General features: G+C 40.2%; 1 protein-coding gene across 16 annotated transcripts in view; it reads right to left on the minus strand.

Annotated features, from left to right (window-relative positions):
• DOCK3 (dedicator of cytokinesis 3) overlaps positions 1–21,454 on the minus strand; it is a 506,159-nt gene that overhangs the window by 81,842 nt on the left and 402,863 nt on the right. For all 16 annotated transcript variants that reach the window (XM_051852375.2, XM_051852373.2, XM_051852369.2 and 13 more), the window contains 7 exons: positions 21,297–21,403; positions 20,550–20,721; positions 20,075–20,172; positions 12,034–12,117; positions 10,626–10,726; positions 9,112–9,193; positions 1,294–1,464 (listed from right to left, as the gene is read on the minus strand). In XM_051852375.2, the coding sequence (XP_051708335.1) occupies positions 1,294–1,464; positions 9,112–9,193; positions 10,626–10,726; positions 12,034–12,117; positions 20,075–20,172; positions 20,550–20,721; positions 21,297–21,403 (815 nt within the window). The remainder of the gene's footprint in view (positions 1–1,293; positions 1,465–9,111; positions 9,194–10,625; positions 10,727–12,033; positions 12,118–20,074; positions 20,173–20,549; positions 20,722–21,296; positions 21,404–21,454) is intronic.

Consider the following 21,454-nt stretch of genomic DNA (forward strand, 5'->3'; position numbering starts at 1 on the left):
ACAGTTTTCATTGGTCATAATCAAAGATAGAAAGTCTCCCTGAATAATATTCTTGCTGAAAGTCCTGCAGCTCAAGAAACATGATCCCAGCTCTAAGCTGTGAGAAGTTTGAAGCTATTTATTCTGATATAATAGGAGCGTTCCAGTGAATATAGTGCACTGCTAAGTTCCCAGAAAGCATATTTGCTTTGCTTTGCTTCTGGTCTCCCCATATTTGTTATTTTTTCTTAAGGCAGGAGTAGGTACCCTTTGCTCCTGTTAGAAGGAACAGGAGGAGGGCTATGGGAGAGAATAGCTGAGGAGATGAGTAGCTTGGGGCACTTAAGGAGGGGAAATCCCAGAAGGAGTGTTCCTCACAGAGGCATCTGGAAACCTTGAGTTATTCTCTTATGGAGTCTAGCTCCCAGCAATAACTGATCCTGAGGGGTCTGTAGGTAACTGGAATCAAAGGACAACACATAGGCAAGTGGAAAATAAAAAATGTAGACTGTGCTAAGCTTCAGTGGGATAGAGTTCAAACATATATTCTCAATAACAACATACCTGGCAGTGACTGAATGAACTGATACAAGACAGACTGTCTGATCACTGCTGACAGGCTGGTGTAATAGCTGGCTTCAAAAAGTGACATAACCATAATCCATTAGATAAAACTCCAACATTAATTTTATAAGAGAAAATAACCCTTTTGTGAGAGTAGTAATGAATCCTTGATATTTTTTCTAGGGTGAGACTGCATAGAGAAGGTAACAGATTAACTGGCTAGACAGTTTTAACAGAAAGCAGCAAACTGCTTTCCCAAACTCATTTTTCTAAAGAATCTAATCCAAATTCTTAGCTAAATCTTTCTAGCTAGTCTCAACTGTTTTTCAATATTTCATTTTTAATTTTGGAATTGCTAAGTACTAACATAAAAATTTCTTTTATTAGTATAGTGATTAATTAGGAAGCAAAATTCCCTAAATATTCTGATTATATACTGTGAATAACATGTTTATAAAAACTGAATAATATGGTGGCTAAAAGATTTTACTCTAGAGAGGGTTCATGAAAACAAGTGTGTGCTTCTCCACCAGAAAGCCATTAAGCTAGTTTTATATCTGACAACTGCGGGATAGTGGCTTTGAGATAAAAGTAACATTTTATTCTATCAGGGTGTCCTTGTCAATCATCCCTTACCAACAAGCAGGATCCTGGCTGGGTTTTTTCAACTCTGGCAGCCAGAAGACAAATAAACAACCTGCTAAGACAGACAAAGGATCTAGCAGCAACCCTTCCCAGCTGCTCACAGACCTGAGTGAAAAGGAGTGTTTCTGAGTTTCTGCTGTCCAGACTGAGCACAAACCGGATGGACTGGAAAAGTTCTTGGATGCTGGAACGGAATTGCTCCTCTTCCATCCCACATGTGGCTCGTGAGTATAGGATCCGTGACTGCACAATGAACTTGAAAAGGTACTCCAAGGCCTGGAAGTGTGGGAAAAAAGTGACAGAGATGTACTGAAGATGCCCAGGAACTTACCTAGCAGGGAACTAAAGGAAAAATAACAGCAAATTCAATAATTCACCAATAAAATCAAGGTGATGAGCAATGACAACTATGGAGACAGACCTTTATTTCTCTCTCTCTCTCTCTTTTTTAACTTTTATTTAGTAAATATAAATTTCCAAAGTACAGTTTATGGATTACAATGGCTCCCCCCGTAACTTCCCTCCCACTCGCACCCCTTCCATCTCCCGCTCCCTCTCCCATTCCATTCACATCAAGATTCATTTTCAATTATCTTTATATACAGAAGATCAATTTAGTATATATTAAGTAAAGAATTCATCAGTTTGCACCCACACAGAACGCAAATTGTAAAAGACTGCTTCAGTACTAGTTATAGCATTAATTCACATTGAACAACACATTAAGGACAGAGATCCCACATGAGGAGTAAGTACACAGTGACTCCTGTTGTTGACTTAACAATTTGACACTCTTGTTTATGGTGTCAGTTATCTCCCTAGGCTCTAATCATGAGTTGCCAAGGCTATGGAAGCCTTTTGAGTTCGCTGACTTCAATCTTATTTCGACAAGGTCATAGTCAAAGTGGAAGTTCTCTCCTCCCTTCAGAGAAAGGTACCTCCTTCTTTGATGGCCCGTTCTTTCCACTGGGATCTCATTCACAGAGATCTTTCATTTAGGTTTGTTTCTTTTTTTTTGCCAGAGTGTCTTGGCTTTCCATGCCTAAAATATTCTCATGGGCTCTTCAGCCAGTTCCAAATGCCTTAAGGGCTGATTCTGAGACCAGAGTGCTGTTTAGGACATCTGCCATTCTATGAGTCTGCTGTGTATCCCTCTTCCCATGTTGGATCGTTCTCTCCCTTTTTTATTCTATCAGTTAGTATTAGGAGACACTAGTCTTGTTTGTGTGATCCTTTTGACTCTTAGACCTATCAGTGTGATCAATTATGAACTGAAATTGATCACTTGGACTAGTAAGATGGCGTTGGTACATGCAACCTTGATGGGATTGTATTGGAATCCCCTGGCACGTTTCTAACTCCACCATTTGGGGCAAGTCTGACTGAGCATGTCCCAAATTGTACACCTCCTCCCTCTCTTATTCCCACTCTTATATTTAACAGGGATCACTTTTCAGTTAAATTTTAACACCTAAGAATAATTGTGTGTTAATCACAGAGTTCAACCAATAGTACTAACTAGAACAAAAAAAATACTAAAAGGGATAAAGTATTAAATTGTACATCAACAGTCAGGACAAGGGCTGATCAAGTCACTGTTTCTCATGGTGTCCATTTCACTTCAACAGGTTTCCTTTTTGGTGCTCGGTTAGTTGTCACCGATCAGGGAGAACATATGATATTTGCCCCTTTGGGACTGGCTTATTTCACTCAGCATGATGTGTTCCAGATTCCTCCAGTTTGTGGCAAATGACCAGATTTCATTGTTTTTGACTGCTGTATAGTATTCTATAGAGTACATGTCCCATAATTTCTTTATCCAGTCTACTGTTGATGGGCATTTGGGTTGATTCCAGATCTTAGCTATTGTGAATTGAGCTGCAATAAACAATAAGGTGCAGACCACTTTTTTGTTTGCCAATTTAATTTCTTTTGGGTAAATTCCAAGGAGTAGGATGGCTGGGTCGAATGGTAGGGTTATATTCAGGTTTCTGAGGAATCTCCAGACTGACTTCCATAGTGGCTTAACCAGTTTGCATTCCCACCAATAGTGGGTTAGTGTCCCTTTTTCCCCACATCCTCTCCAGCATCTGTTGTTGGTAGATTTCTGTATGTGAGCCATTCTAACCGGGGTGAGGTGAAACCTCATTGTGGTGTTGATTTGCATTTCCCTGATGGCTAGTGATCTTGAACATTTTTTCATGTGTCTGTTGGCCATTTGGATTTCCTCTTTTGAAAAATGTCTATTGAGGTCCTTGGCCCATCTCTTAACAGACCTTTATTTTTTTTTTTTTTTTAATTTTTGATAGGCAGAGTGGACAGTGAGAGAGAGACAGAGAGAGAAAGGTCTTCCTTTGCCATTGGTTCACCCTCCAATGGCCGCCGCTGCAGCCGGCGCACCGCGCTGATCCGATGGCAGGAGCCAGGATCCAGGTGCTTTTCCTGGTCTCCCATGGGGTGCAGGGCCCAAGCACCTGGGCCATCCTCCACTGCACTCCCTGGACATAGCAGAGAGCTGGCCTGGAAGAGGGGCAACCGGGACAGAATCCGGCGCCCCGACCGGGACTAGAACCCGGTGTGCCGGCGCCGCTAGGTGGAGGATTAGCCTATTGAGCCACGGCGCCGGCTTCAGACCTTTATTTTTTAAAACTTTCTGAAAAATACAAATCATTACTAAGGAGAGGCTGTCTTCATAGAGAATCATCAAATGAGTTCATGAATGTTTTCTGATGTTGGATTTAAGGAGTCATATATTGTTATGAAAAGAATTGAATTCAAGAAAATCCAGGATCCAAAGAATTGGGCTTCTCTGTATTTTCCTTCCCAGTCTGGAAATAATACTACAAATAATATAGGCAAAGATGCAAGAATCAATCCGGGGTTTACTACAAGAAGGAATGATCCTCTGTAATGATCCACATCTTTGAGATATACCTGGGACCTGACACAGTGCTTGCCTTCTTCCCAGGGATTACAGAAATGTGGAAAATGGGCAGATGTTTAGTGCAGCAAGATACCTTTTGGACCCATGCGTTCGAAATCCAAGTGCCTGTTACACACCACAATTGCAGCTTCCTGCTAATGTGCCTCCCAGGAGGCAGCAGGATTCCTGTTACTCATGTGGGAAACCTCAGCTCCTAGCTTCAGCCTGGCCTAGTCCTGGCTATTACAGGCATGTGAGGAGTGAACTGGTAGATGGGAGATTCATTTCTATGTTTCTTTCAAATGAAAAAAATAAAATGAAAAGTCTGGAGAAAATTTGTTACAGGTTGCATAGCAGCTGTTAGGCCTGTCACATCCATTCTTCACCTCCTTCCAGCCAGAGCATCTGCCATAAACAGTTAACAAACTATACAAAAGACAAGGTTCCTGCAAAATGATTGGGAAGCAGAATATGATCCTGAGTCCCTGAAGTTTGGTTTATGCTTATGAGCAGAGCAATTCTCTTTTAAGAGAACAGATTCAAGACCCGAGACTGATCAAAGAAATGCCACAGATTTCCCAGGCACCGCAAAGGCAGAGACACTGAGGGGAAACTTACCTAAGGATTAAATATATGGTGCTCAGCTACTAAAATACATATACAAAAGTAAACAAGTCCTGAGCTACTGTTCATGATCTAACCATCTGCCAGAAGGTTTGGCAAAGTAAAGCTTAATATTGTGTGTCTCACACACAATCCAGTTGGCATTAAGGAATGCTAGTTTAGACACAGCTATTTTATAAGGATTGCACCAGAAGATTCTATAGAAGAAATTATACTGGGGACTTTGTTTCCATAAATGCTAAAGTCTCTGTTCCAGTAGCCTTTTAAGGCCCATCTATAAAGAATATGAGAAGTCTGCTAATTTCTGAATCTAGATGTTTTCAGACAAGACTCTGCCACTGCTTCAGTAAGTCTATAATTGTGGAGACTCTCAGGCCCATGAAACAGAAAGCATACAATTTTTAGGCTAGGCTTCATTTATTGGGTTATGCTTTGTAGTAGGAGGCATTTCCTATCAGAACAAAGAAAACAAATTTTCATTTCCAAGAGCAAATGTAGGTAGCATGTTTGCTCTTCTCTCTCAGGAACTCTTATTTTATATGATCAAGGTGACTTGTGGGTTCAGCTAAGGACAAAGGAGAGACAGAGTCAATGTCTACTCATACCCTGGAGTAGACTACAGAAATCAGAATGGCTATCTCATTTAAGTCACCTACACAAACAAAAGTATGCTTAGACCCAGAGAGACTCTTCAAAAATGCAGCATGCATATGAGTAGAATAGGTGAGCTTGTTGAACATTTTACTGTCATATGCTGAACCCCAGGAGGGGGGCAGAAAGGATCAGCAACTATGTGACCACTGGAAACAAAGACAGAAAACAAGTTACATTGTAAAAAAACTGGAATCTTAGGATACTGGACAGGTTGAAAAAATCTAATTATGTGCTATAGACGCTTCTAATTTCAAAACAGGAAATTTGTCCTCATCATCACTGTCACTTTTTTTTTCAGTTTGAAATAGTTACCTTGAGAGATTATCAACTAGCTTGAAAATGTCCACCAATTTCAGAGGGGTAGAACTGGACAGCAAAGTTGCTCGTCTCTTTAGGACTAGAGGGTTTAGTTCCTCTATTAGGTTCTGAAAATACAAAACACCCTGTAGAGGAATATAAGCCTGTGCAAACCTGGATGAGGCATGAAGAACAACACACTTCTAGTCATCTATCACCTGACTCTGTCCTTGCCTACTCCTCTTGTTTTTAGGATCAACATTAGCTTGGCTGAGACCAGGTGACGCTGGCTACCTCTGACAGACTCAACTTGGGGAGGAGAGATGGGCAAAAGATGAAGGGTGGATTCTGTGGAATTTGTTCAAAGTTCAAGGATGTTCCCAATCCTGTGCAGAGACAATGGAGCACTTAACTGTGGCTGAAGTAGTTGCCTTGGCTCTTTCCATTTAAGTTAATACACCTGATAGGAGAAGAGAACCTAGAAATTATTACATCCTTTCTATCAACAAGAAACTCTACTGTGCTCCATTTTTCCTCTTCATGGCTCCCTGTTGAGGAATGGATACAGCGATACAGCTTAGCAATGAAAAATGTGCTGTTTTTGGAACACCTTGCCAAGAATCATACTCAAGCCTACAATGACACCCACTACAGGTCACTTACAAGGAGAAAAATAGTGTGATCAAGTAAGAAAATACAGGACCTTTATTTTCATCTTCTTTAGGGTAAGCTTTTCTCAAAGATTCTGAAAGTAAAAGAAGTTGGATTGTGACCAGCAAGACATACTGAATAAAGAAGAATAATCAGCACTTCCTGTTCTACAGCTTGTGATACTTCCCAGGAGCAAACTTCCTGAGAAGGATGAAAACAGGATTCGATGGAGACTTACTAGTTTGGTCAAAGGAACTTAGGAATTGAAATTTGTTGACGAAGAAGAAATGGCCTGATAAAGTCTCAGTGTTAGATATATTACAGAACCATCTTGAAATCACAAGAACAAGTATGATGCACCTCGGAAAAGGGCCCCTCAAATGGAACTCTTCCTTCTCTTTACCACAGTCTGAACTCCAGAACTCTACACTTCCTCAGTACTGCCTAGCAAGATCTAGCACAACCCCTAAAACCAGCGTACCATCTAACATTTGAATGTCTCTGCTTCAGACTTAGCAACTGCATTTTGGTTCCTTGAAAGCATAAGCTCTTTTCCAGAATTTTATAACGGTACTTCCTAAGCCTGGTATGCTCACCCACCCAGCTTGGGAATTCAGCTCAGAGATCCTCCTCAAAGAAGCCTTCCATAAACCCTGGATCTGAAGTACACCCTTCTATCCAGCTAGTCTATCCTATGAACTTGTTTCCTTAACAGTGTTCATTTGTTTGTTGTTATTGTTTAAAGATTTATTTATTTGGGAGAAAGAGAGAAATAGAAAAAAGAGAAAGAGCGAGAGAGAGAGAGAGAGAGAGAATGAGAATGAGAGAGAATCTTCCTCTTAGTGGCTGCCTCCCTTTGGCACATTGGGGATGAGTTCTTCAAGAGCAATGCCTAGTCTCATTCATCTTTTCATCCTAGTATCCATGACAGATGGTCATCTCCTCAGTAGATGTTTGTATGAATCAAGGCAAAAATGAGATTTATGGCCTCACGTTTTTACAAAATACATAGAGAAGAGGTAGAGTATCTATCTATGATTTGATTCTGCCCTTCAATTTGATGATGCTTGAGGAATCATCTATTAAATCAGTTACCATGTGGACAAGAAGAAGAAAAACTTAGGCCCAGTACTCAGGGTAGAAGATATGACAGTGGGTTGGTGCTGTGACATAGCAGGTCAAGCCACCACATGCAGTGCCAGCATTCCACGTGGGTGCCAGGTTAAGACATGGCTGCTCCACTTGCATCCAGCTCTCTGCTGTGGCCTGGGAAAGCAGCAGAAGATGGCCCAAAGCCTTGAGCCCCTGTACCTGCGTGGAAGGCCTGGAAGAGGCTCCTGGCTTCGGATAGACACAGCTCTGGCTGTTGTGGCCATCTGGGGAGTGAACCAGTGGATGGAAGATTCTCTCTCTCTCTCTCTCTCTCTCTCTGCCTCTACTTCTCTCTCTGTGTAACTGTGACTTTCAAGTAAAATAAATCTTTTTCAAAAAAAGAAGACGTGACAGTAAAAGAGGACAGAGAAACTACTTGGCTGTCATTTTTAAAAATTGGTAACTGGAAAGAGTGAGAAATACATGATTTTTTTTGTACCTTTTTTTTTTATTTAATGAGCATAAATTTCCAAAGTACAGCTTATGGATTACAATAGCTTCCTCCCCCCCGTAACTTCCCTCCCACCCACAACGCTCCCCTCTCCCACTCCCTCTCCCCTTCCCCTTCACATCACGATTAATTTTCAATTATCTTTATATACAGAAGATCAATTTAGCGTATGTTAAGTAAAGATTTCCACATTTTGCTCCCACACAGAAACACAAAGTGTAAAATACTATTTGAGTACTAGTTATAGCATTAATTAAACACCTAAGAGTAATTGTGTATTAATTACAGAGTTCAACCAATAGTTTTAAGTAGAATATAAAATGCATCTTTTGTATTGTTGCGGCTTCCCCCCACCCCGACCTCCCTCCCTCCCGTGGCCCTCCCCTCACCCACTCCTTCTCCCATCGCGCCCTTCAGAGAAATACATGATTAAAAAACAACTTAAAAAAGTAAATCAAGTACAAGAAAAGTTAGAGACAGAGAAAACAGGTCTTTGCTTTAAGTTCAGCTTTCTGGAAAACTGTTGATCAAAAATGGAATCAATATTTTCATCCATGGTTCTTTAAAGGAGAAGCAGCAGTCATGACAATAAGCTGCCAACAGAAGTGTTAATTCCAATTGAAGCTATCTAGCAATACAAAGGGATGCTTTGTCAGGGAATCTGCTCGGGCAGAAAGTAATGGCCATGATCCCAAACATGGACCCCAGATTCTTCCTCAGACCAAGGTTTTAAGCTTATCTTCTCAAAATATCCACATATAGTTCATTCACACAGCCCTTTTTACTTTAAATAATTCCAAAAAACAATGTTTAGTAACCACCAAAGAAGGGACTAGTATTGGAAGATTTTAATTCTAATCACCGTTGTCTACCAACACTGGTTTAGAAGGTGTTACAGTACCTTAGCCCATGGAAGGGAGAACCAGTGCAAGGGAGGATGGCCAGAAGCCATGTGCACATCATCCTTCTCTGCAGCTTTAGGATAAAATTACTAGGATTCAAGGTCTTCAGGGGTAAAACTGAGATCAGGACAGGGGGATTATATAGATCAAGGCAATCATTCCTGGAAGCAAGCCAGTGCCCTGGCTTTTCTCACACACTGCACCATTGACATTACTCACAAATAACTGCAAGGGTGGGTCCCTTAAGTCAAGTAAGCTTAGTACATTACCCGCATGGCTTCCTGAATGTGATCCTGCCGAATCAGTTCTGCTGAGCAGTCCATATACCATTTCAAACAGCGAATGAGCTCCCTGGGAAAGAGAACAGTTCCAGAAACTCCACTTTAATCCAAAAGCAATGCAGAAAGTAGAATGGTGGTTTCTAGGGGCTGAGGGAGTAGGGATGGCAGATTTATTGTGAATGGTTAAGAGTTTCAGCTTTGCAAGATGAAAAGAGTTCTGGAAATGGATGGAATTCTGGTGATAGTTGCACATTACCAATGTTTTTCTTAATATCAATGTTCTTAATGTCACAGAATCAAATACTGAGCAAATGGTTAAGAAGGTTTATTTTATATATATATGTACATTACCACAATTTAAGAAAACAAATAGGTTTAAAGACCAGCTAAATGAAAAGTGATTGTGACTGAACTTTTTTTTAAAATTTTATTTAATGAATATAAATTTCCAAAGTACAGCCTATGGATTACAATGGATTCCCCCCCATAACGTCCCTCCCACCTGCAACCCTCCCCTCTCCCCCTCCCTCTCCCCTTCCATTCACATCAAGATTCATTTTCGATTCTCTGTATCTACAGAAGATCAGTTTAGCATACATTAAGTAAAGATTTCAACAGTTTGCTCCCACACAGAAACATAAAGTGAAAAATAATAGATGATTTTTTAAATGATGATGAAATCAGATCAGACCTATTGTCATGTTTAATCCCAGTGAGAGTCAAGTTGGGAATTGATAATTTCTTCTTCTTCTTCTTCTTTTTTTTTTTTTTTTTTTACAGAAGATCAGTTTAGTATACATTAACATTTCAACAGTTTGCACCCACATAGAAACACAAAGTGAAATATACTGTTTGAGTACTCGTTATAGCATTAAGTCTCAATGCACAGCACGCTAAGGACAGAGATCCTACATGAGGAGTAAGTGCACAGTGACTCCTGTTGTTGACTTTACAAATTGACACTTTTGTTTATGGCCTCAGTAATCTCCCCAGCTCCAGTCATGAGTTTCCAAGGCTATGGAAGCCCCTTGAGTTCTCTGACTCTTATCTTGTTTAGACAAGGTCATAGTCAAAGTGGAGGTTCTCTCCTCCCTTCAGAGAAAGGTATCTCCTTCTTTGAAGACCTGTTCTTTCCACTGGGATCTCACTCACAGAGATCTTTCATTTAGGTTTTTTTTTTTTTTTTTTTTTTTTTTGCCAGAGTGTCTTGGCTTTCCATGCCTGAAATACTCTCATGGGCTTTTCAGCCAGATTGGAATGCCTTTAGGGCTGATTCTGAGGCCAGAGTGCTGTTTAGGACATCCGCCATTCTATGAGTCTGCTGAGTATCTCGCTTCCCATGTTGGATCACTCTCCCCTTTATTTATTCTATCGGTTAGTATTAGCAGGTACTAGACTTGTTTATGTGCTCCCTTTGACTCTTGTGACTGAACTTTTTAAAAGCCCATTTTTCTATTCAAATACAAGTCCCAGTAAAGATACCAATACCAAATACAACTTACTTGTAGGCTAGGGCTCCAGCAAAGTGCTTCTGGATATATGTGTCCATCACAGGTCGGAAATGGAAATATTTGATATCTCGGAGCAGGTTGATGATGAAGACCTTGGAGAGAAGAATAGGGTACGAAGGTTCACTGGAGGACTTAGACCTATCCCTAGTAGGGAACAGACTCTTGTTTCTCTTCAGGGAATGGCAGAAGAGAATGGAAAATGTTAGTGTTTCTTTTAGTGTTCCCCATGGGTAATGAATGTAAGATTCTGTGTCTATGTTTGTTTTATCTTTCTATTTCCACAGCCTTCTAGTTCAGACCCAGAACTCATCAGTCTGTGCCTGTGTTACTCTGAGCTTTTCATTTCATAATAATGCTAAGTAGTAAAATATGGAGTAAGGACAGGTGTACATGGAGGAACACCTGTATATAGGTGGAACAAACACTAAGGGGACCCTTCAAGCTTGAAAAATTTAGAGGAAAAAAATTGTCTTCTGAGTTGTATGAGCTCATGAAAATTTGTGCCCTTCAGAAATGGGCTAGCAGCTGGGAAAATAAGGAAGAAGGAAAGTCAGAGGGGCAAATTATGCAAGTTTCTAACTTCATTTCAGTTTCCTGTTTAGTATGTAGCTGAAGTATCTGGTTTTCTCTTTTTTTTTTTTCTATTGGGACTGGTATATACAAAGATACCTTAGAAAGTTTGTGGGAAAATGGAATAAAGATAGGTTTATTTTGGTGCAAAATTTGAAATCCATGCATAGTTTTTTCACAGTATGCCCTTTCCATGAATTTTTTAAAAACTTCACATTATGTATCAATTTTACAATTTTCTGCACCAAAATAAACTTATCTTTTGATTCTACTTTCCATTGAGCTTTTTGAATTAACCTTACATTAAGTAAAATTTACTAAACATTCAAATCACTGTCCAGTCTCTTTAAGCACCTTCTGAGACTCTGGGTCTGAAGTAACTATATAAAGGGAGATTTTTCCAGAGATCTCTGGAACTGCATAGTTCTCTAGAGCCCAGCATGAATGAGTTTCTGCTCTTTGTGGTGGTTATATCCTAGTGTGTAAATGAAAAAAATGGACCACGTGTTTTCCTCTATTAGTCTCTGGTTTTCTTGCTGCTATAGGTAACTGTTTCAGGGGACAGGCAAACCTGCAAGAGTGATAAGACTGAGGATCCAGAACTACAAAGCCAAGGTCTACATCTGCTACAATGAACTTTTCAAATTTGATCTTGGAAGGATCTATCTGGTAGGTTAACTGTTTGGTCTTCCTTGGTTGACATTGCTTAGTCTCTTTCTATTAGTATATTTATACCTAGTACTGATTAACTTCAATAAATTCCTTCCCTTAGATTTTTTGAAATAAGTGACAGGAATAATACACATGAAAAGTCAGGGAGGTGACTTACCAAAGACTGAAAAACTAACAGGCCATATTTCTCTGTATTATCATCTAAAATTACAAAAAGTGTATCCAGGATGTCCTGTAGAAACTGAAACATAAAAAACAGGGGGTTGGGTCTTAGGAACTTACAGATATGATCAAACTTCCATATAGGATCCATAAAATACATGAAATCTGTTTATATTAATAATAATAAAGAAGAAATGGATAAGGGGCTTGAATAGACAGTTCACAAAAGAAATATATACTGTCAACACATATATGATAAAATGCTCTATATTCTTTACTATCAAGGACATACAAATCAAAATCACAATGAAGTATCACCTCACCCCAGCTGGAATGGCTGTTATCAAAAGAACAAAAAGTTAATGAATTCTGGGAAGGCTAGGGAGAATAGGGAACTCTTATAAACACTGTTGATGGCAATATAAAATAGTATACTACTAGTATACTATAAAAGAGTATTACTACTAGTAATACTATACTAACAGCCACTATAGAAACAGTATGGAGATTCCTTAAAAATCCAGAAATAGAACTACCATGTGATTCAGTAATCCATTAGTGGATATATATGAAAAAGATATGAAGTCATTATATCAGTAAGATACTTGCACCACCATGGTTAGTGCAGCACTATAGACAATAGCTAAGATATATAATCAGGGGCTGGCATTGTGGCACAGTAGGCTAAGCCTTTGCCTGAGGCACTGGCATTGTATATGGGTGCTGGTTTGTGTCCCAGCTTCTCCTATTCCAGTTCAGCTTTCTGCTAATGCCCTGGGAAAGCAGTAGAAGATGGTCCAAGTGCTTGGACCCCTGCACCCATATGGGAGACCTGGAAGAAGCTTTTGGCTCCTGGCTTTGAACTGGCCTAGCTCTGGCCATTGCGGACATTTAGGGAATGAACCAGCAGAAGGAAGACCTTTCTTTCTGTATCTCTCTGTCTGTAATTCTGCTTCTCAAATAAACAAATAAAATCTCTTAAAAAGAGATATAGAATCAGGGGCTGGTGCTGTGGCGTAGTGGGTAAAGCCACTGCCTGCGGTGCTGGCATCCCATATGGGCACCATTTCATGTTCTGGCTGCTCCACTTCCAGTGCAGCTCTGCTATGGCCTACAAAAGCAGTAGAAGATGGTTCAAGTCATTGGGCCCCTGCACCAGCGTGGGAGAACCGGACAAAGCTCCTGGCTCCTGGCTTCCAATCAGCCCTGCTCCAGCTGTTGTGAACTTTTGGGGAGTGAACCAGTGGATGGAAGACCTCTCTCTCTCTCTCTCTCTCTCTCTCTCTCTCTCTCTCTCTTTCTCTTTAATCCATGTTGAGTGGATTTTTGTGTAAGGTGTAAGGTAGGGGTCTTGCTTCATACTTCTGTATACGGTTGTAGATGTTTGGACTGATTCTTGGTGTTTCTCTTCTGTTCCATTGGTCTACCCATCTGTTTTTGTATAGTACCAGGCTATTTGATCAAGAAGCTAAAACAAACCCCTGGAGCAAGGATAGTCTCTTCAACAGATGGTGCTGGAAAAACTGGATTTCCACACACAGAAGTATGAAGCAAGACCCCTACCTTACACCTTACACAAAAATCTACTCAACATGGATTAAAGTTCTAAATCTATGACGTGACACCATCAAATTATTAAAGAACATTGCATAAACCCTACAAGATATTGGGACAGGCAAAGACTTCTTGGGAAAGACCCCAGAGGCACAGGCAGCCAAACCAAAATTAACAACTGGGATTACATCAAATTGAGAAGTTTCTGTACTGCAAAAGAAGCAGTCAATAAAGTGAAGAGGCAACTGACAGAATGGGAGAAATTTTTTGCAAACTATGCAACTGATAAAGGATTAATAACCAGAATCTACAAAGAGATCAAGAAACTCCACAACAACGAAACAAACAACCCAGTTAATCAGTGGGCAAAGGGCCTAAACAGACATTTTTTAAAAGGGGAAATCCAAATGGCCAACAGATACATGAAAAAAATGTTCAGTATCACTAGCTATTAGGGAAATGCAAATCAAAACCACAATGAGGTTTCATCTCACCCCCATTAGAATGGCTTTTATACAGAAATCAACAAACAACAACTGCTGGCGAGGATGTGGGGAAAAATGCACACTAATCCTCTGTTGCTGGAATGTAAACTGGTAAAGTCACTATGGAAGACAGTTTATTGATACCTCAGAAATCTGAATATAGTCCTACCATATGACCCAGCCATTTTACTCCTTGGAATTTACCCAAGGGAAATGAAATCAGTAAATCAAAGAGCTACCTGCATCTCCATGTTTATTTCAGCTCAATTCACAATAGCTAAGACATGGCATCAACCTAAATTCCCATCAACTGAACATCGTATAAATTATGGGATATGTACTCTATGGAATACTACACAGCAGTAAAAAAAAAAAAGAAATCTGGTCATTTGCAACAAAATGGAGGAATCTGGAACACATCATGCTGAGTGAATTAAGCCAGTCCCAAAGGGACAAATATCATATGTTCTCCCTGATCGGTGACAACTAACTGAGCACCTAAAAGGAAATCTGTTGAAGTGAAATGGACCCTATGAGAAACAGTGACTTGATCAGCCCTTGTCCTAACTGTCGAGGAAGAGCTTACTGTTTTATTCTTTGTAGTATTTTCTTTTTTTATGTAATATTATTGGTTGAACTCTGTAATTAACACACAATTATTCTTAGGTGTTTAAATTCAACTGAAAATTAATCCCTGTTAGAAGAGTGGGAATATGAGAGGTAAGATATGCACAGTTTGTGACATGTTCCTTCAGACTTACCCCTAAGGGTCAAGCAAAAAACTTGCCATGGGACTCCAAATCCCATTAAGGTGGCAGGTATCAATGCCATCTTACTAGTTAAAGTGATCAGTTTAAGTGCATAACTGACCATAAAGATAGGAATAGGTGTCAAAGGGATCACATAAATAAGATTAAGTGTCTGCTAATAATAATAGATAACATTAAAAAGGAGAGAATGATACAACATAGGAAGCAGGCTACACAGCAGACTCAAAGAATGGCAAATGCCCTAAAGAGCACTCTGGCCTCAGAATTAGCCCTTAAGGCATTCAGATCTGGCTAAAAAGCTCATGAGGGCATTTCAGGCATGGAAAGCCAAGACAATATGGCAAAAATTGGCCTACTTGAAAGATCTTTGTGAGTGAGATCACAGTGGAAAAAAGGGGCCATCAAAGAAGGAGGTACCTTTCTCTGAAGAGAGGAGAGAACTTCCACTTTGATTATGGCCCTGTCTAAATAATGTCAGAGTTTGTGGACTCAAGAGGCTTCCACAGCCTTAGAAGCTCATGATCATGAAGTCAGGTGATCACTGACTTCATAAATAAGAGTGTCAATTGTTAAATCAACAACAGGAGTCATTGTACACCTGCTCCCCATGTAGGACCTGTGTCCTTTTAATGCATTGTATTATGAGAATTAATGGTAAAACTAGTCTTAAAACAGTACTTTATACTTTGTGTGTCTGTGTGGTTACAAACTGTTGAAATTTTTACTTAGTATAGAATTGATCTTCTGTAGATGAAGATAATTAAAAATGAATCTTAATGAAGAATGGGATGGGAGAAGGGAGTAGGAGGTGGGATGGGAGTAGGGGAAGGAGGGCGGGTATGGGGGGAAGAACCACTATAATCCAAAAGCTGTATCTATGAAATTTATATTTATTAAATAAAAGCTTTCCACAAAAATAAACTATTTATTTAAGAATTAGTATCCCTCGAGAAGGGAGGATACAGCTGATGAAGGGTAAAAACAATTCTCACTGTTCTTTGGGGTGCTATTATTTGTTTTTGATCAAGTGTCTTTTTTTCAGATACAAAAACAAAGGCGGAGAATCATAAATACTGATGGATGCTTTCAGTCTTTAAAAATTCTGGGAGAAGCCATTTGATCTGGGGATTAAGATGTCACATCCCACACTGGAATCTGTAGGTTTGATTCCTGGCTCTGGCTCCTGATTATAGCTCCCTGTTAATGCAGACCCTGGAAAGTAGTAGTGATGGAAGACGCCGATTGATTTCCTGGCTCTTGGCTGCAAACTGCCCCAACTCCAGCTGCTGTGGGCAGCAGGAGAATGAATTAGTAGATGAAGTACTTTCTCTGTCCTTGCATCTTTCTCTCTCTCTGGTCCTCAAATAAAACATTTAAATGGATTTTTTTTTTTGACAGGCAGAGTTAGACAGTGAGAGAGAGACAGACAGACAGAAAGGTCTTCCTTCCGTTGGTTCACCCCCCCACCCCCAAATGGCCGATACGGCTGAAGCTACGCTGATCCGAAGCCAGGAGCAAGGTGATTCCTCCTGGTCTCCCAAGCGGGTGCAGGCGCCCAAGCACTTGGGGCATCCTTTGCTGCCTTCCCGGGCCACAACAGAGAGTTGGACTGGAAGAGGAGCAACCAGGACAGAATCTGGCACCCCAACCAGGACTAGAACCCAGGGTGCCGGCACCGCAGTCGGAGGATTAGCCTAGTGAGCCGCGGTACCAGCCTAAATGGATTTTTAAAAATAAAAATTGAATCTAACATTCTGATGGTCAAATCTCAATTTAAAGGATACATTTACAATTTATTGTAAAACAATATGAATTAAAAGATATAGATTGGGGTGTTTCTGGGTCAGGACTGGTAATGGTTTAATATTCACTGGGGCTAGCTGAGGGATACACATACGGTTCTTTATACTATTTGCCTACTTTTATGTATGCTTGAACTTTTACAACGAAAGGTAAAGAAAAATATTTCAAAGTGCTACACATTCTCTTCTTTTTTAAAAAACTTTTATTTAGTAAATATAAATTTCCAAAGTACAGTTTATGGATTACAATGGCTTCCCGCCCCCCATAACTTCCCTCCCACTCGCACCCCTTCCATCTCCTGCTCCCTCTCCCATTCCATTCACATCAAGATTCATTTTCAATTATCTTTATATACAGAAGATCAATTTAGTATATATTAAGTAAAGAATTCATCAGTTTGCACCCACACAGAACGCAAATTGTAAAAGACTGCTTCAGTACTAGTTATAGCATTAATTCACATTGAACAACACATTAAGGACAGAGATCCCACATGAGGAGTAAGTACACAGTGACTCCTGTTGTTGACTTAACAATTTGACACTCTTGTTTATGGTGTCAGTTATCTCCCTAGGCTCTAATCATGAGTTGCCAAGGCTATGGAAGCCTTTTGAGTTCGCTGACTTCAATCTTATTTCGACAAGGTCATAGTCAAAGTGGAAGTTCTCTCCTCCCTTCAGAGAAAGGTACCTCCTTCTTTGATGGCCCGTTCTTTCCACTGGGATCTCATTCACAGAGATCTTTCACTTAGGTTTGTTTCTTTTCTTTTTTCTTTCTTTCTTTCTTTTCTTTTCTTTTTTTTTTTTTTTTTCCCAGAGTGTCTTGGCTTTCCATGCCTAAAATATTCTCATGGGCTCTTCAGCCAGATCCAAATGGCCTAAGGGCTGATTCTGAGACCAGAGTGCTGTTTAGGACATCTGCCATTCTATGAGTCTGCTGTGTATCCCTCTTCCCATGTTGGATCGTTCTCTCCCTTTTTTTATTCTATCAGTTAGTATTAGCAGACACTAGTCTTGTTTGTGTGATCCTTTTGACTCTTAGACCTATCAGTATGATCAATTGTTACACATTCTCTTCTAGCTGGCTGGAGACAAATTATTGACACTAAATCCAGACAGACTTGTAGGATATTCTCTTATCAGGAATATGGCAACTCATTCTTAAAAAACCTTAGACGTTTTAATATTTTTTTATATACTGGCTGATATTTTTAATATGATTAGAAGAAAAACATGAGCATAATTTATCTTGTTTCAAAACTAACATTAATTTATGAAAAGCTAAAATATTTTATGATAATCTTAGTTGATCAAGACATAATTCATACATTAACTTTATCAAAGTATACAGACTTTAAAATTACTCCTTATTATCTGGCTGAAAAGCCCATGAGAGTATTTCAGGCATGGAAAGCCAAGACACTCTGGCAAAAGATCTCTGTGAGTGAGATCTCAGTGGAAAGAACAGGTCTTCAAAGAAGGAGGTACCTTTCTCTGAAGGGAGGAGAGAACCTCCACTTTGACTATGACCTTGTCGAAACAAGATAAGAATCGGAGAACTCAGAGGGCTTCCATAGCCTTGGAAACTCATGACTGGAGCATAGGGAGATTACTGATGCCATAGACAGGAGTGTCAATTGGTAAAGTCAACAACAGGAGTCACTGTGCACTTACTCCTCATGTAGGATCTCTGTCCTTAATGTGCTGTGCATTGAAATTTAATGCTATAACGAGTACTCAAACAGTATATTTCACTTTGTGTTTCTATGGGGGTGCAAACTGTTGAAATCTTTACTTAATGCATACTAAACTGATCCTCTGTAAAAAAAAAAAAAAAAAAAAAAAAAAAAGAAAAGAAACTATCAATTCCCAACTTGACTCTCACTGGGATTAAACATGACAATAGGTCTGATCTGATTTCATCATCATTTAAAAAAAAATCATCTATTATTTTTCACTTTATGTTTCTGTGTGGGAGCAAACTGTTGAAATCCTTACTTAATGTATACTAAGCTGATCTTCTGTATATTAAGATAATCGAAAATGAATCTTGATGTGAATGGAAGGGGAGAGGGAGTGGGAAAGGGGAGGGTTGTGGGTGGGAGGGACGGTATGGGGGGGAAGCCATTGTAATCCATTATTCGTACTTTGGAAACTTATATTCATTAAATAAATAAATAAAAAAAATTACTCCTTATTTAGAATACCATGTTGTACATTATCAGGTCAATGAAGCTGTGAAATCAAATTATAGGCATTGCATCTGTGCTAACTGATATGACAACTGTGATGGAAGAGCTGAAAATGCTCATTATGGACAAGATATCTTCTCCAGACCTTTCTGGTCCACATTCTACTGTTCTTGCTGATGACCAAAACGTAGTACAGTTTAGACCACTGTATAGGATTCACTATTAGGAAATGCCTGGGGGTTTTCTTGAGCTTAAACCAGGTAGGTAAATACTGCTCTACAAGGACAACTGGAAACACAGAGTTGCTGTCAGCTTAAGGCCACTAGAAGGGAAATTGCACAAAGGCACCTTGAAGAAAGCAGTTGAGGAAGTAAAGAAGTATTCCAAGTGAGAGACTCGGGGAAAATCAGCAGCTATAAGCCAATAAGCAATATTTAGAGTTTTTGTAACCAGGAGAATAGACGCAGGAATACATCAGGTTGGGTTTGTGGCAAAAAGGTTATAGAGTAAGGAAAATGAGGAAGAGACTTAAGGAAGAAGAGAAGACCTTAAGGAATGCAGGCAGCACAGGCTATCAGGATTACATGCAAAAAAATGCTTTTACTACTATATTTAATATCACTTTGTTAGCTACAGATCAAAGTCAGAAAAAATTTTATTATATTATAAGCATAACTTTTAAAACATAACAAACCTGGTATGATACATATCTCCCCCCATAAAAGCTGATAACAATAACAAAAAGGCAAAAATCCAACCTAAACAAAACATACAACAAACCTCTGAAACTACTCTATTCATCTATTATATAGCTGGAGAAATGATATGGGAGGCTTCCTGGCAGAAATCACTGGGAAGTTAGATCTCCTGCTGATTCTTTTATTTTTTAAAAGAGTTATCTGAAAGGAAGAATGATGCATGAAGGGTGAAGACAGAGACAGAGACAGAGAAAGAGAAATATTTCATCTGCTGGTTCATTCCCCCAATTTGTTGAAACAGTCAGGGCTCTCAGCCAGGCCAAAGCCAGGAGCCTGGAACTCCATCAGGGAGGAGCTGTTTTCTGCTGCTTTCCCAGCAGCATTATGCAGGGAGCTGGGAGTTGGAAATGGAGTAGCCAGGACTGAACTGGCATGCCGGCATTGCAGATGGCAGCTTAACCTGCTAAGCCACAATGCCAGCCCCTCCTGCCACATTCTTTCTTAGGCAGTATGTTCAAATGGATGAAAGACGTACCTTAACAATTTCCTCCCCACTGACATGTCGCAGCCGCCCTAGGATGTCCATGATTCGGTCTGGAAAGGCCTTCCATTTCAGCAGAGCAAGGAGGTCAACTATAAAACAATCCAAAATAGATGGTGAATCCTGACTATTTCAAAGTCAAATGAAGCCCTAACTCTCTCAGCCAAAGACAAGTGGGATCTAGAGGAACAGAAGCTGCTCTGAGCACTACCATAACAGGCTTGTAAGTGATGTAATCAGGACTGAAGACACAACTATGAATGCTGGATGTTCCCCCTGGAGCTACTAAAACAATAGGAAACCTCATGGGATGCTATTGCTGAGTGATTCCTCCAACTTCAAAGGGAAAGGAGCCTTCTTAAGACGGCTAAAGAAGCCATCATTTTTGTCTCCCTCAACGTGCCCTAATAATGTGCAGCCAACAATAGAGAAGAGTGGAAGGCACCACTGTGCAGGCATCATCACCTACCATTCTGGGTGAGTTTGGTAGAGGAGAGTTGTGTGGAAATGAAGAAAGACTCCTTGGTGCTGCGCTGAAAGATGAGGCTTGAAGGGATATTAGGGCAGCCATTATAGTCTTCTTTGCAGCAGGGCAGGCCCAGGTACAGAGCATGGTTGTTAAATGTGCTATTCTCATCACACTGTAGGCAAGAACAGAGAACTCAGAATGGTTTCTGAACCACACACCATGTGTAACAACTAGGTCCCAGGGAACTTCTGAGTTGATGTTTGCTTTCATGTCCCTAACGTTTGGCCTTAGGCTTCAGGTCTTCTTGGAAAAGTGAAAAGTGTTTTCTGTTCAGAAATAGCCCAGAACAATTCATGTGCCCTTTAAACAAAATGTGATGCAGCATGTTGCCTCTACCTGGGGTGCAAACAACTTTGGGTAGCAGTTACACTGTGACAGCTGACAGTACCATGATCTCAAATGGCAGGTCTCAGAATGTACTAGCCAAGACCACAGTGGCACAGAGGGACTGGTAATGGATTTCCATCCAGTGGAGTAGGAGGTGGGAAACAAAGGGCCTGTTGGCATTACTTGTGGGAGGAAGGCCTCTGCACTAAAAAGACAAAAGCTTGCCCACGACTGACATGTTATCACCCACCAACACATTAACCTGGGTCCTCTGGCCTGCACAGTGAAAATCACCTGAGAACCATGTGTAAGACTGGTCTCAGGGGGTTAAGGGTGGGATGAAACAATAGGGCCTCATACCTTATACACATAAAGCTCATGAATGTCATCTGAGAGGGTGGTACCATCATCACGCATCAGGGGTGAGAATGCAAAGCCAAAGAGTTTCTTTTCCCCTTTGTCCTTTGCTGCAATCAGAGCCAAGTGTTAGTTGTTTTTGTCCCCATTTTCATGCCCCA

The sequence above is a fragment of the Oryctolagus cuniculus genome, chromosome 10, assembly GCF_964237555.1.
Source record: "Oryctolagus cuniculus chromosome 10, mOryCun1.1, whole genome shotgun sequence".
Classification (NCBI taxonomy): Eukaryota; Metazoa; Chordata; class Mammalia; order Lagomorpha; family Leporidae; genus Oryctolagus; species Oryctolagus cuniculus.